The 16468-nt window shown below is 41.2% G+C and overlaps 1 protein-coding gene across 6 annotated transcripts in view; it reads left to right on the top strand.

Moving 5' to 3' along the window:
* Positions 1-16468, top strand: part of DLG5 (discs large MAGUK scaffold protein 5) — a 103225-nt gene that overhangs the window by 33770 nt on the left and 52987 nt on the right. For 4 of the 6 annotated variants that reach the window (XM_054163241.1, XM_054163238.1, XM_054163240.1 and 1 more), the window contains exon 2: positions 5309-5377. The exons of the other annotated variants lie outside the window; for them this stretch is intronic. In XM_054163241.1, the coding sequence (XP_054019216.1) occupies positions 5309-5377 (69 nt within the window). The remainder of the gene's footprint in view (positions 1-5308; positions 5378-16468) is intronic. 6 annotated transcript variants of the gene reach the window in all.

Here is a 16468-nt window from a genome sequence, read left to right as displayed (position 1 = left end):
TCAGAAAAATCATTTGCTGAGAAGCTGAGTCAGCTGGCAGTCACTGTGCTGGGAAGGGAGACGGGAGGAAGAGTGGAGTTTAATTAACAATGGAAATACACAGCAGGGGAGCAGAGAGAGTTGTTTATCATCCCTAAAAGTGGAGGTGTAGCAAAATAAATGTCTGCAGGAGAAATGCTCCCTCTTGTCTCAGTCATACAATGAGCTAAGTGTTCCTAGTTGGGCAAGGTGTTTAACTGAGGAGTTGTGTATTGCAGGTTTTAATGCGGTCCTTGAAAGGTGAGTGATGTGCCAAGAGCTGTGCAGCTAAGACTGGAGCACTCTCCACCTTGTGGGATAAAATACTTAATGCTTCTTGATTTAGACCCTGGTTCTTCACACACTGAAACAAGTTCAGTACACTTGCCTTTTTGGCCTTATGTTGAATGTGTCTGTCTTAGGAAGTAATTATTTATAGACAGCCATTTAGTTAAAACAGCAAATTTTGGAAGATAAAATTGCTTTCTTTTACTTGATATATAGATATTTTTGTAAATATTTGAGAGTAAAATACGTGTTTTGGATTAAAAAAAAAAATCCCACAAGCTGAAAGCATTTGTACAATGAGTTTTGAAAAGCTGCATCATTGTATGTTGTTTTGCCACTACAGCCCCCTTGGATACATCTTACCTTGCAGCCATGAGCAGAGGTGGATGAGAATGTTCTATGCAGCCATGGCAATCTTGACATTAAGCTTGTTTTAACATAATGATATTTGAACACAGTGTGGGTTTTTTTGTTGTTTTCTATTTTTCCCCCCCTCAGAATTCATTCAATAATTTATATTTTAGTCATTAAAGATATTTTAAGTGATCTTTTGCGCTGTGTTGTTAAAGGAGGTATTTAGTGCAAATTTGATTTGGAGCCTTTACTTTGAGATTAGCCTCTTCTTGAGGTACAGGTGATGTGCAATGTTACGTGGTGTTTCACAATTCAAGTGTTAAAAAGAGAGAAGAGAGAAATGTTCTGTCTTAATTTTGTACTAGTGTAGCTTTGTCATTGCTGATGAGGAAATTGCTTGCTTTTTTTTTTCCTTTTCACTCCACCATCATTGTCTTAACAAGGAAAATATATATGACTGTTTCTGTGTGTACAGTGAGTGGGAGGCAAACTGCAATTCACTTGCTCTGCTGTCCCTGCAGGAGACTTCCACAGCTAAGCATCTAGTTCCTTTCCTGAATTTGCAAGTTTTTAAGTAGCCTGACAGTCATTTGACTAATAAGAACAGTAGTCAGGAAATTTGTCTTGCTTTAATTGTTGAAAATAGAAAGAAGTAGGGTTCTTGAGATTCTCAAGTGTATATACTGTAGCAATTTCTAAATCCCTCTGCTAATTCCCCTATAGAGTGGGGAAATGCTTGTCTTGGAGCATTTTCAGGTATTGCTGAAGTATTGCTAGTTCGATCAAGTAGAATATGTCAGGTATGATGCTCCTTTAGCATTAATTGAATATATGCATGTGTTCAATATCTAAAGATTAATTTTAATGTTTAGAAAATGATGTAGAGTCCTCAGGTTATTGTTTCTGTCACTTAGTGATACTGCTGGTGACAGAGGTAACGCACATTACAGATAATGGACTCATATCCTGTGTAATCTAATAAACAAATCAAAGCCAAACATACTCACAAGCAGCCTTGGAATCTAGACAAATGCTACTAGATTTTTTTGTTATTGTTTGAATTTGATTTTTTGCTTGTTTGTTTTTGTTAGAAGTGAGGAATTATGAATGGGTCAGATGATTTTCCCCTCTTCACCATTGTACATTTTCTTGTGATAACATGCCAGGCATACCAGATGTTGCATTTGGAAATCTAAGCTGATGTTTTAAGAACATCACTGAGGAGAGTCATGTGTCTCCACTGATGAAGTCATCTTCAAAAAATGTTTCTATCTATGCCAGAGAGCAGAATTTAACTTGGGTTTAAGTCCTGGCTCTAGCTTTTAATGCAGGAAGGAATAGAGAAGAGAGGATTAGTGTTTCTTGAACATGAATAAAAGCAAGATCAGCTAAGATGATGAGATTTTGAGTCATCTTTTTCCGTTCTTAAATAAGAAGTGAAAGCAGCTAACAATCAGTTGCTAAGTGTAATGAAGTGTCGTTTCTTGGCACAAGATGTTACTGTGCTTAAGTCCCAAGCAGTTTTGATAACATCTTGTGTGTCATAAAGATGTCCTACATTATTTAATATATTTATCTGGGTTTTTTGCACTTTCTGTATTAATCCTTCTAGTCCAGACTATAAGAAGTACTGCAAGTCATATGAGTTTAGAATATGCAAAGAGGCTGATTTTATTTAGTGCAGAAAGTATTTTGCTTGTAATAAGCTTTAACGAAATACAAGCACCATCTAAATTGTTATGTGAAAATGCCTGAAATAGAAGCAAAAATGCCCAGCAGGTTTGTTTTTCATCTGAAGCCAGTGTACCAGTGACATGCTTGTTATATGTTTTATTTAAAAATCAGAACAACAAACAAAATTACATCCCATACTGTCAACTAGAATGATTTATAAACAATGCATTTTGAAACATTTTCACAGGGGTTTGTCAAACTGAACACTCTGCTTCAAGATTCAGTCTCTTTTCTGGTACTTTTCTTCAAAATCTACTAATAGAACTGAAGGATTTGCTTGGAGGGAGTTTTCCTTACCCTGAAATATTTATTTTTGCCTTTGTCTATACAACTCATCAAATTTAGAAGCCTTTGTCAAGATAATTGACAGCATTGAAGTTAGGGTCCATGTTACTTAGTAGCTGAAAATCTGGCTCTCTGTGTGTGTTGTTTTTGGGCTTTTGTGCTTTACTTTTGAATTCACACTTCTGTAATTTAGGACTGTGGAAGTTAGAGATGTCATGTCTTTTCCTAGTAAGATTCCTTTCTTATTTTATAAGAAAACCTGTCCTTTCTTTAATCTATTTCAACAGTAGATTAATATATTTAATCTCAGGCTGTTTCTCAGCTTTTATTTCTTAATTTCAGGGAGACTGGAAAAAACAGGTATAAGACATAATGAGGACTATAGGAAAGGCAGCTCTTGGAGGTTGGCTTTCGTGAAGACAGGTCTTGCATGCTGGCTAGTGCTGAAAACGGACTAGATTTCAAATAAGTTTTGCACATAATCATTCCCTGTCTTTACTGCAACATGTTTATCCTGTTAATGAGGGATGGTGGAGCTGTTCAGTTTTAAAGGTTTTGAAGTAGGACCAGTTTTTCTAGTTCTTCTAGTAAGTAAAATCTATCATAATTCTAACTAAAATAAAAAGGGCTTCTGTCTACTGATCTATTAATAAGTGAAAAACTTAGTATGGTCAGTAACAGCAGATAGCTTTGTAGGTCCTTGCTTTTAAGGACAAATACTGACATTGGCAAATGGATGAAAGCAAATTTTGTTTACCAATTATATGACATTTTTATGTCTGAAGGAAGTTTGAGAATAAGAATTCAAATCAGTTACACAGTGAAACAGAAGTTGGTTCATGGAAGAAGATAAGAAACCAAAATAGATTCTGATTTGTCACAGCTGACTGGAAGCTGGCCAATGTGGTACCCATCCACAAGCAGGGCCGGTTGGATGAGCCAGGGAATTACAGGCCTGTCAGCCTGACCTCAGTGCCAGGAAAGATTATGGAGCAGGTCATCCTGAGTGCAATCACGCAACACTTAGAGGATGGCCAAGGGATCAGGCCCAGCCAGCATGGGTTTAGGAAGGGCAGGTCCTGCCTGACCAACCTGATCTCCTTCTATGATCAGGTGACCCGCCTGGTGGATGTGGGGAGGCCTGTGGATGTAGTCTACCTGGACCTCAGCAAGGCCTTTGACACCGTTCCCCATAGCAAACTCCTGGCCAAGCTGTCAGCCCATGGCTTGGATGGGAGCACACTGCGATGGGTTAGGAACTGGCTGGAGGGCCAAGCCCAGAGAGTGGTGGTGAATGGTGCCACATCCAGCTGGCAGCCAGTCACCAGTGGTGTGCCCCAGGGATCAGTACTGGGCCCCTTGCTCTTTAACATCTTTATTGATGATCTGGACGAGGGCATCGAGTCCATCATCAGTAAATTTGCTGACGACACCAAGCTGGGCGCAGGAGTTGATCTGCTGGAGGGTAGAGAGGCTCTGCAGAGGGACCTCGACAGGCTGGGCAGATGGGCAGAGTCCAACGGCATGAGATTTAACACATCCAAGTGCCGGGTTCTGCACATTGGCCACAGCAACCCCATGCAGAGCTACAGGCTGGGGTCAGAGTGGCTGGAGAGCAGTCAGGCTGAGAGGGACCTGGGGGTGCTGGTCGACGGTAGACTGAACATGAGCCTGCAGTGTGCCCAGGCAGCTAAGAGGGCCAATGGCATCCTGGCCTGCATCAGGAACAGTGTGGCCAGCAGGAGCAGGGAGGTCATTCTGCCCCTGTACACTGCACTGGTTAGGCCGCACCTCGAGTACTGTGTCCAGTTCTGGGCCCCTCAGTTTAGGAAGGATGTTGACTTGCTGGAACGAGTCCAGAGAAGAGCAACAAAGCTGGTGAGGGGTTTGGAACATAAGCCCTACGAGGAGAGGCTGAGGGAGCTGGGGTTGCTTAGCCTGGAGAAGAGGAGACTCAGGGGTGACCTTATTACTCTCTACAACTACCTGAAGGGAGGTTGTAGACAGACGGATGTTGGTCTCTTCTCCCAGGCAAGCAGTACCAGAACAAGAGGACACAGTCTCAGGCTGCACCAGGGGAGATTCAGGCTGGATGTTAGAAAAAAGTTCTATACAGAAAGAGCGATTGCACATTGGAATGGGCTGCCTGGGGAGGTGGTGGAGTCGCCATCACTGGAGGTTTTTAGGAGAAGACTTGACGGGGTACTTGGTGCTGTGGGTTAGTTGCTTGGGTGGTGTTGGATTGGTTGATGGGTTGGACGCGATGATCTTGAAGGTCTCTTCCATCCTGGTTTATTCTATGTATTCTATGTATATGTATTCTAGATACCACTTATGATTCTGTACTACAAAAAATATAATGTCTATTTTCAACGTATCTGAAGTAACCATTGGATGAGTTCAGTATTTTGCTGAACTAATTTTTACCCTTTCATCCAAAATTATTTCCTACTCAGTACACAGAGCAATGTTAATTTTCCAATTATACTTTTCTTCTTAGTCTTTATGCATTAATGACCTGTGCTCTGTTTAGTGTTTTTGACATATACAGTATCAAGAAAGTGAACAATGAGCTTGATTTGGGGGAAAACAACAAAAAGTAATGCTGTCTTTTTTTCCCTAATTTTAGGGTCTACTTACAGTGTGCTGTCAATAATGCCTTCTGATTCTGAAAGCAGCAGTTCTCTGAGTAGCATTGGTGAGTAAAGTATTGATCTATCAGCTTCATAAGCATGTATTTTGGGAGCTGGGAGGAAAAACAAACAAAAAATAAAGGTTGCCTTTTGCTAGAGTTGAGGGATTCTGGTCATAAAGTCAAAGAAGTGACCATGCATCTGGTCATAAAGTCAAAGAAGTGACCATGCATCTTTACCAGGAAGAAGTATACCTGTTCTGTAAGAGTGCAAGTTTAGCCTTGTCATGGTTATTTGCAGCTGTTGCCAATAAAATCTGTTACATTGGGATATATTAAATGATTACTAAGTATCTCAAAGAGCATTTAAGTGGTATAAAAATGGCAATGTTAGGCTTGTACAAGTCTGTGCAGATAAAATATATATATATGCATGTGTATATGTACATGTTTATGTAGATAAGAAAATTGTAGTCAAGAGTGAAAAATAGGATAGAACTTTAACATATTATTAGCCAAGGCCATGCAGAGCCTTTTAAACTTTTGGAAGTGACTGCAGGCTTTAACCGGTTTTATTACCCTGCCTGCAATGAATTGCTTCATTCTCTCTTGTTTTTACAGTCTTTAGGAAAACCAAGTTATTGAAAGAAATGTGGACAGGATACCTCCAACAGCAGGATGATCTTGGAATAGTTGTATTAACTGTCAGTTTTCATCATCTTTGCTTTCATAATAGACTTTGTTTGTATAATCCATGTAAAAGTCATTTGCTTGCATAGGGAATGAAGATTCTTGCATATTTAAAGTTCCAGTGTTGTGTTGAGCATCTGTAGACTTCCCTGACAGCACCAGGCAAGTCAGTTGTCTAAGGATGTGGGTAGATGGCTGTTGTAGTCACTGAGTTGAACTTTTAACTCCAGCGTGCAGGAACAAGAACTATTTGCTGAAAATACAGGTAACTGTGACATGTTAGTTTGATTTTTATCAAGATCACACTGGAATGCTATTGCCTGAAGGAATGGTATGATTTAATTGGCTATGAATAAATTTGGGCTGGGAACAGGAAGAAAAAAGTTCCTACAGTTTGGGGACAAGAATGAAAAAAGAGCCTTCCAAAGAAGTTCAAAAAGTTTGTGAAATAATAGGATGAAGCGATGCCTGCGATAAGAGAAGATGCAGGTGGTCCTTTCTAGTTCCATATTCCTGATTTTAAAATGGAAAATTACACTTAGACATATATGGTTTTGTTTTGGGGTTTTTTGGTTGTCTTTCCAATTTTTGTAATTCTCTTAATGCACTGCCTGGTGCACTGCCCTTTTACAATTTGGGAAGTAAAGGTGGGCAGGTAAACAGCTAGTGTTTGCCATCGTGAAGAGAACTTTTGTGTTAACAGTGACCACTGGCAAGCTACAGATGTGTTTTCAGATCTGTAGCTGATTTTGTGAAGACAGGTCTTGCACGCTGGCCTCTGTTTTCAGTTTTACTCATTTCCATGGCATAGTATCTCATACAAGTGTGGGATTCTTGTTTCTCAACACTTAACTTAGAACTTGGCATGTAACTTCCGAGACATCCATTATTCCCATATATGAGTCAGAACTGAACACTTTCCAACTCTATTTTGTTCATACATTAGAATATGGGAACTCCTACTAAATCCTGATTTGTGTGTTTCACCTGAAAGGCCCGTCCTTGGAAGTGTTTTGTGCCTTTGGTATGTGCAGTGATCAATTAAATGACCTACTGTTAAACCAGACTCGTGATCTAGATTCTCCTTCATTTCAATCCAAGTGATTAAAGTGAGTTAGATATTTAATCCATTAACTGCCAGGGAGATTCTTTGTTTGAAGCTGGCCTGTTTGTTTTGTAGTCTGGTTATGGACTTGTTATTAACAGGTATCACTTCCCTCCCCCTGCCCCCCCCAGCCATTTTTTTCCTCCCTTGTCTCTTGTTCTGAAAAAGAGGATATTTTTAATGTGATCTAATACCAGTAGCAAAACTTACTTTCTTAATAACCAATGTATCTTAATAGTTTGCAAGTCACTGCAAAGTTGCAGTCAGATTATTTTAATAGTGACTGATTTGTTGGACAACAGACCATTGTCACTGAAGCTGCCTGCCAGTTCCCTATAACTTCTTTGAATAGAATCCCAACAATTACTGCCTTGTCAGTGTTTTATGAATTCACATACCACTTCCCCCCAGTTTATTATCCCCATCTCACTGGAATACATTTTCACATGGGTAATTCTGTGCAGTGGAAAGCCTAAGTTTAGTCTGCAAAATTAATGCATCAGTGACAAAAAGCAAATAGCTCATTGTTTAGAGACAATGTAAGCTTTGCAATATAATCTGTTCAACACTGATAGCTGTATGTACACACACACACACACATATGAAGGAATGTTTTCATTTCCCCCCTCACATGGACCTTCTTCACAAAGCTGAGAAAGGGTTCTATTTTATTATTTCTGAGTGCAAAACATGTTTTTTCATTAATATTTACTGAATTTTTATTTCTGGTCTACCTTGCTTCTGTTCATCAAACAGCTGAGGAACACATTTAGACACTTGACCCTTCAGAAGAAACAAGAAAAATATTTGGGACACAAATCAAGCCCAGATAAGGGAACAGAGTGTACCTTCTAACTAGGAGAGAGAATACTGTCTTTCATTTGTAGTCTTTGAACTTGATAGTTCATGAAAGCAACTAGAGAAGGATATACTCATGTATTTCATCTTTTCTTTCCAACCTTAGTCACCCTAGCTGTTGTTGGAGGTGGTTTCTGTTGCCAGCAGTCATATTTTAATGATCTTTTTCTGAAATACTTCCAAGTAAATCAGGGTTCTGATACTGATAGGGTTCTATATGTTTTACAGCTGTCCTGGGTTTCAGAGTTAATTTGTGAAGCTGACTGTGGTGGGTTCAAATTTTCCCCAGCATTAACGTTAGCCAGACTTTTCTGCTGGAAATCTGCAGCTAAATTTTAATGATGTATATAGCAATGCACTTGTTTTTCAGAAAAGACTCTGGTCTGAGGACTATTTTTAAATAGCACTAAGGTGATTGTTCTTAAAAAGCAGTTCTAGGAACACATGGGTTCAGTCTCGAAGAAATAAAGCATGATATTAAGATTTGGAAAGGAACAGGGAATGTCATTTTATCACTGTGTAAATGCATGCTATACCATGCTGCATGAAGAGCAGCAGAACAGATGAACAGCTACAACTACCTGAAGGGAGGTTGTAGCCGGGTGATGGGTTGGACTTGATGATCTCAGAGGCCTTTCCCCTTTTTCCCCCCCTTTCCCCTTTTTCCCCCCCCTTCCCCTTTTTTCCCCCTTTCCCCTTTTTTCCCCCCTTTCCCCTTTTTCCCCCCTTTCCCCTTTTTCCCCCCTTTCCCCTTTTTCCCCCCTTTCCCCTTTTTTCCCCCTTTCCCCTTTTTTCCCCCTTTCCCCTTTTTTCCCCCTTTCCCCCTTTTTCCCCCCTTTCCCCTTTTTTCCCCCCCTTTCCCCCTTGTTCCCCCCCTTTCCCCCTTTCCCCCCCTTTCCCCCTTTTTCCCCCCCTTTCCCCCTTTCCCCCCCTTTCCCCCTTTTCCCCCCCTTTCCCCCTTTTCCCCCCCCTTTCCCCTTTTTCCCCCCCCTTTCCCCTTTCCCCCCCCTTTCCCCTTTTCCCCCCCCTTTCCCCCTTTTCCCCCCCCTTTCCCCCTTTTCCCCCCCCTTTCCCCCTTTCCCCCCCCTTTCCCCCTTTTCCCCCCCCTTTCCCCCTTTTCCCCCCCCTTTCCCCCTTTTCCCCCCCCTTTCCCCCTTTTCCCCCCCCTTTCCCCCTTTTCCCCCCCCTTTCCCCCTTTTCCCCCCCTTTCCCCCTTTTCCCCCCCCTTTCCCCCTTTTCCCCCCCCTTTCCCCCTTTTCCCCCCCCTTTCCCCCTTTTCCCCCCCCTTTCCCCCTTTTCCCCCCCCTTTCCCCCTTTTCCCCCCCCTTTCCCCCTTTTCCCCCCCCTTTCCCCCTTTTCCCCCCCCTTTCCCCCTTTTCCCCCCCCTTTCCCCCTTTTCCCCCCCCTTTCCCCCTTTTCCCCCCCTTTCCCCCTTTTCCCCCCCTTTCCCCCTTTTCCCCCCCCTTTCCCCCTTTTCCCCCCCCTTTCCCCCTTTTCCCCCCCTTTCCCCCTTTTCCCCCCCCTTTCCCCCTTTTCCCCCCCCTTTCCCCCTTTTCCCCCCCCTTTCCCCCTTTTCCCCCCCCTTTCCCCCTTTTCCCCCCCCTTTCCCCCTTTTCCCCCCCCTTTCCCCCTTTTCCCCCCCCTTTCCCCCTTTTCCCCCCCCTTTCCCCCTTTTCCCCCCCCTTTCCCCCTTTTCCCCCCCCTTTCCCCCTTTTCCCCCCCCTTTCCCCCTTTTCCCCCCCCTCCCTTTTCCCCCCTTTCCCCCTTTTCCCCCCCCTCTCTTTTCCCCCCCCTCTCTTTTCCCCCCCCTCTCTTTTCCCCCCCCTCTCTTTTCCCCCCCCTCTCTTTTCCCCCCCCTCTCTTTTCCCCCCCCTCTCTTTTCCCCCCCCTCTCTTTTCCCCCCCCTCTCTTTTCCCCCCCCTCTCTTTTCCCCCCCCTCTCTTTTCCCCCCCCTCTCTTTTCCCCCCCCTCTCTTTTCCCCCCCCTCTCTTTTCCCCCCCCTCTCTTTTCCCCCCCCTCTCTTTTCCCCCCCCTCTCTTTTCCCCCCCCTCTCTTTTCCCCCCCCTCTCTTTTCCCCCCCCTCTCTTTTCCCCCCCCTCTCTTTTCCCCCCCCTCTCTTTTCCCCCCCCTCTCTTTTCCCCCCCCTCTCTTTTCCCCCCCCGCTCTTTTCCCCCCCCTTTTTTCCCTCTCTCCCCCCCCGGCAGATTCTGTACAGGAAACAACTGTAGATAGGCTGGGTTCTGTCAGTCTTCAGCAATGTCATAGTCCTAGTATAGGAGGAAAGCAATGTGACTCAGAAGAGTTTAGAGCTAGTCTATCCTGATTACTGTGATGTCATACAAGCCTTTTTGTTGTTGTTGTTTGTTTGTTTGTTTGCTTTTTTTGGTTGAATATAAGTCAGTTTTTCCACCTGTGTAGCAGCAGGGGAGCAACTTTGGAGAAGAAACTATTCCCCATAGGTCTGTCTGCCTTCACAATAGGTCTATGTGCTTCTATTTTTGTATCTATATGCAAATAAAAATGCAGAATGGCAGGTCATTGCACTTCCCAGGTTTGTCTTGTTTGCCTCACCATTCAAAATAGGTTTAGATGACAACATTTTCTTTTACCTTCTGCTTTCTTACTTTTCTTTCCCATGTGTTAGTAAAGTTCATGCTGTGCATGTAAAATAGATGGTTTTAATGGGGCAGATACTCAGTGCTGATTTTCAGAAGAGACACAATACAAACTGCTGTAATCTCTCCATCCCACCGTTGTGCTTCAGCTGTAGCTTCTTCCCCACAAAGGAACAAATCCTTCTTACATTGTCATTCTTTCTCTGTATTTCTTTCTTTGCTTGTGGCTAATGGCAAAGATTTCTGTGTGTAAATAGATGCATCCTTCATCTGTCCACTCCCTGTGCCCAGCAGATTCTCTGAATGGAACTACAATCCTGCATCTCTGACATCAGAATAATTATTTATGGAGATTCGGTGCCTGGACTGCCAGGCACGGAACAACAGTGTTACCAATAACATAGCTATATGACAGTCACTGGCCAGTCTCTTGCTTGAATGCTCATGATAAAGGAGAGCAAAAGAACACAGAATAAATACTCCCTTGCAGAGGAAGAAAGAAAAAGGTGCCACTTTGTATGGTGCAATCAGTCATTTGATATTTATAATTTTGAAGTTAAATGCCCTGCTGACGTTAAATGCTGGACAACTGTCTCTAAGTGGTCCTGCTTGAACAGGAAGGATGGACCAGATGTTTTTTCTGTACCACAACAGGTAATTTTCTGGAGATATAAGGATAGATGGAAGGCCTGTGTTCTAAAAGATTATCTGAGGATGATACCGTATCAGACAAATACCACCCTCCTTACACAATACTTAAGCCTGAAATCGTGACTTCTTCCTCCCACCCCCAGTGGGAAGCAGTAACAGAGTGTCCTTGTTAGTTTATGTGTATATCTTGATTATTTACTTGTGATTTCCATCTTTCTTATTTTTTACTTTCCATGCTGCTTTTTTCACTAGCCGGGTAAGTTAGTTTTCTGGCCCATGTTGCCTAAAGACACCTCTCTGAATTGACTTTAAGGGGTAGGTTTCAAGACTCCTGATACTCAAGTACTGCTTGCACACAGCTTCCAGTACACACTACTGACCTAAGCAATATGATGCCCTGACGGGATTGTAATTTCTGGAATCAAGCTATTTTTCACTTATTCTGGAATGTAGTGAAACTTCACAATTTTCTTCAGTGCTTTAAAAACCTGCTTCTTCCTCCCCTTCTCAATAAGCAGGTTTGGGGGGAATTTTTTTTGTTGTTGGTTTATTTTTGTTGTTGAGGAGTTGTTGTTTTTTGTTGTTTTTTTATGTTGATTAATAAAGGTCAGCAGCAGGCATGCACAAATCAGGCTATGACTCGTTCATGATGAGTTTTTAACAGAAAGGCATTGTATAAACTTCTAGTCTTTGAAAATACACCGAGATGCTCATGAATGGAATGGAAAATGCCTTCTGTTGTTCCACTTAAAATTTTCTTCATTCTACAGCCTCTCGGCATTGTTTTGGTTACATCTGTCAATCTTGTATCCTCATCATTCCACATGGCATCTTGTCAGCTTCATCTTTTAACTTTTTATCAGACTATTATTTTTCCAGCTGTTCAGTATTGCTTTTTTAGTCATAAGTGTTTTCTCTTCCCCTCCATTGTTCATATCGCTGTACTGCCTTCTCCTAACAGAATTTATATACAAGTCTGTAGCAAACACCACCATCATATTTCTATCCCTACCAAGCTCATCCAACTTGGATTTGAGCTGACAGTATTTCCTTGCTTAATGCTTTGTTAGCTTATCAGACTGACAAGCTATTTACAGATAGTTTTTCACTAATTGCAATTCAAGTTACTCAATCTCCAAAGCAAACATTACTGCTCTCCCATCAGATGGTAATTCCTTCCCAACAATGTGTACCCTTTAATTTCCCATTTTCATTTTGGCCATTTTGACAACTGTTCTTTTATGTTGGTGTGATTTCAGTTTATTGCTTCACACTTTCTGCAGCTGTATATAACAGAGTAATTGTTTTCACTATTCATAGGGAGTGTTCAGCTGCAGGTGTGGTTTGTGATACTCTTTGACTGAAAGATAAACACTCATTCCTTGTCTGTCAGTGTTTTATTTCTCCCTGACAGTTTATAGGAATCTCTTGTATTGCTTGCCTTTTCTTTTATGAACTCAATTTATATTTGTAAATATGTCAACAGTGAAAATATTACACTTCCTGAAGGGCCACAAATGAATGATAAAAGGTACTGGAAACAATAGCAATACCATATCAGAATACTTTCCTCTATTGCAGTGATTGCCTTTGATATTCCACCTCTTCGCCAATCAGTATCTTTATTTACAGTCATTTTCCTGTAAAATTTGACCTCAATGATTAATTCAACCTCTTTTTATAGATTTATTTCCTATGTAATTTTCTTGTCCTTTGATCTGAATAGTACCTGTTTGGTTTACTGGAAATGAGACTTTTAATTTGGGAGACAAACACCTTCTTCCACTAACTTAAAAGTAAGTCCACTTTGCTTCTGTTTTGCTCTTCTCATGAATCATATAGATGTCTTTAGGATTGCTCCTTAATATCTTGACCTAATTTTCGCTGTATTTGTTAATAACTCTTTAGTAATCTCTCTGGATAGCTTTAATGGATTTTCACTGACTTTTGTGGTGTCCATTTCAAGGCACCTTTTGTTTGCAATGTAGTCATGTGGTGTTCACTTAACTTCTGTCAAATCAGAAGTATCCCAGAATTACTCAGTGAATGTGATGCCCTGTTTTCAAGAAGGAAGGGGGAGAGGGGGTGGGCAGTAGAAGTCCAGAAAGGCTTCGGGATTTTTGGCTTTTGTTTGGGTCAGGTTTTTGTTCGGTGGGGTGTTGTGGGGGTTTTTTGGTTGTTACTTGTGTTTTAACATTTCATGTAACAAAACACTTTATTTCTTGGTCTCTTAAAGTTCTCTTGATTCTGCATAGATAGGGGTTAAGAGCTGCTAATGAATAGCTGTGTACCTCACTTTACTTCACTTGCTATATCATCTTCTTAATATTTGGCAGCACCTTGGAGTGATTTCTGAAGATTTGGTTGGTCTACAATGATTTGATTGGAAATACAGTGTGTATGAATACCCATTTCCTTTGCTCCAGACAGCATGTCTCCAACACAGTGCCTTTCAGTGTTGCCTAAGGCTCTTTATCAGTCTATACATTCAGGAAATCAATTTTGTCAGCAGTTTTCTTTTGGGCCTATAAAACAGTATGGTGAGATGATGCTCACAACTTCTCTGCAGGAGATGGTGTGAAGGGTCAAATACTGGTGAAATCCCATATCCTTGGTTGGTGCTCAGCGGTTGATCCTAGTTGTTGTTCTCCTTGGGTTTGGATTGGACACTTTTGTCTAGGTCAGTGCATTCAGTGTAAGCCTGACAAATGTGGAGTTTGACCTTTCCCACCAGGAAGCTCCCAAATATTCCAACCCAGAAGCTTCATCTCTGTTTTTCTTGGTCACGACAATGAATTGTACTCTGTATGTAATTTTAGTGTAGTTCAGCAAGGACCTTTTGAATTGGCATATCTGCTGTTTTCCCTTCCCATTCTTCCTTGGTATTGCAGATTAGATTGTAAATTCTCTTTCATGTTGATCTTTATAGAATCACTGTTCAATTCTTTCTGAAGTCTTAAAATTACATGAATTATTCCATGACTTGTTTAATTTCTGAACAGTTTGTTTTACATGCTGGTGAGTTTGTTTAGGTTGTTATATTCCACGCTAAAACAAATACTGAATTGCCACCCATTCCTTTGTTCTTGCGTGTTACATGATCTTCACTGCTTTCATAACCCATTGGGTTTTCTGTCTGTCAGATAAACTGTTTCCACAGTTCCTTATTTTACCTTTCAGTTTCTTTAACTCAGTGTAATACTGCTTATTTTTACAGCTGTTTTGTTTCACCTGCTTGCGGTTCTGTTCTGTGGCCCCCACTATTGCAAGATCACTTCAAAAGATATATCTGAAAAATGTACCTAAACAGTAAATTCTGATAAGCAGTCCTGTTCTAGTCCTCATAAATTATTGGAAGAAAATAAATATTTTGGCACACTTTTTTTGAAAAGCAGGCATAAATCTTTACTTCTTGACCTTGGGGAGAAAGCCTGTTGATCATGCTTTGCAGTACATCTTGCAAGTCTTTTAATGTTAGTTGAACCTTTCATACAGGTGTATTTCTCAGAGTAATGAGTTTTTATTATAATTTGAAATATGTTAATATAATTTCTTAAAAATAGCTGTTTCTGCATTGGTACACATTTTCCCACTTCAGCTTCATAGGGAGTTGACATTATGGTATGTCTTGGTCAGTTTAACAAGTTTCCCAGCTCTGTTTATCTGGGGTTTTGTTTGTTTGTTTTGGGTTATGTGCCCTTCAAGAATTGTGCTATCCCATTCCCAAATTTGAAGCTGACCTAGTGTTTTCTGTGTGACTGTATTATCTCTTCAATCATTGATGCTTAGAGTAATCCAGAATTGTATTTGATATGCACTGCAATAATGGATCTTTGTGATTTCTGCAAAGTCCAGCATTTGGACTGTAATTATGGAAGATATATTTGCTCCAGCTTCAGTTTTAAGGCTTTTCTTCTATACAACGTATGATGGAATTCCTGCAAAATCTTACTTAAGTCACTGCATATCCAGGACTTATTGTATGTACTGCATTTTGCCCTCATGATACATCCCGGCTGTCAGCTGCTTCAGTGAGTTGGTAGAGTGCCACTTACCTGAAAGCTGGCCAAGGAAGTGACTTCCATACAGTTGCACTCTCAAAGCCCAAGCGTGGTTCACATGAGAAATGAGTCATGCAGCTTGCCAAAGCAGATAATTGAGTTGCAGTTGGCAGGACAGGCAGTAAATAAATATATTTTCACAAATCCAGGTTGTCTGAGACACCAGGTGAGTTATTGTAAGGTGGCACAGTAGAGATTTAGCCTTCAGGCTTCTTGTACATTTTAAGACCAGTTTGAGTGGTTGAAATGCAGAAAGGAAGTACTGTTGTGTAAAGCATGCAGGCAGATTGAAAAAAAAACCAAAACCACCCACAAACCAAAGCTGGAAGCGCAGCATCAGGATGTCAGAAGCAATAAAAGGCTTTTAGCATTCAGCTATAAAAAACCCATTAAAGGACATGAAGACTATTGAATTTTTCTGGTTAAAGAGGAGTTTACTGGAGTGGGGGTGTGTGTGTTTTGTTTTGTTTGTGTGGGACTTGTGTAATGGACATTGTTTATGGGACTGCTGCTAGGGTTTACAGTGATATTAGCAATGTTTTATTGTTGATCCAGTACTCTTTTCTGCAGGTAAAGCACACCAGCCATTCTGATTATCTTGTCCTTCCTCTTGTGCCTGAATCAGGTTTTACTGCTTTTACCTTTTCACTTCTTTATGAAATTCCCTGCTTGTTGATGTATCCAAAGTATTCCAAATGAATGCATATTCTGAATTTTTCATCTGTCTGGGTTTTTTCCCCCTGTTCATTCCCTATGTAAGGAACCTAGGATAGTGAATTTGTATTATTACTGGTTTCTGTATAATCTTCCCTTAATTATATAGAATAGTTCTTCTTTTAAAAGGCAGTATTAACCCTTGTAGATGAAGGGGCTTCATCTTGATGAAGTGGTGAAGCAGAGTAGTAGGAGAAAGTCCAAATGCACCTTCCACTGAGAATTCTTTTGAGTTTGTGTCTTTCTGCAGAATGTGGACTGTTCCTGTGGGTTTTTTAATTTCTTCAGTTTGCTATTTAGAGCATTTACACACGTTACTATGCAGTAGTTGGAGTAGAACAGTCTGCTCAGAAATTCTCACTACAGAATTGCAGTAACAGCTGAAAGTAACAGGAGCAGGGATCCTGTTACTCAAGATGCTATTTGTATGGTACTGGTTTTCTTGCTGTGGGAACTTTGAAGC

The sequence above is a fragment of the Dryobates pubescens genome, chromosome 8 (genome assembly GCF_014839835.1).
Source record: "Dryobates pubescens isolate bDryPub1 chromosome 8, bDryPub1.pri, whole genome shotgun sequence".
NCBI classification, from domain to species: domain Eukaryota; kingdom Metazoa; phylum Chordata; class Aves; order Piciformes; family Picidae; genus Dryobates; species Dryobates pubescens.
Note: the sequence above shows the minus strand (reverse complement) of the source record. Positions and strands in the feature narration are given on the sequence as shown.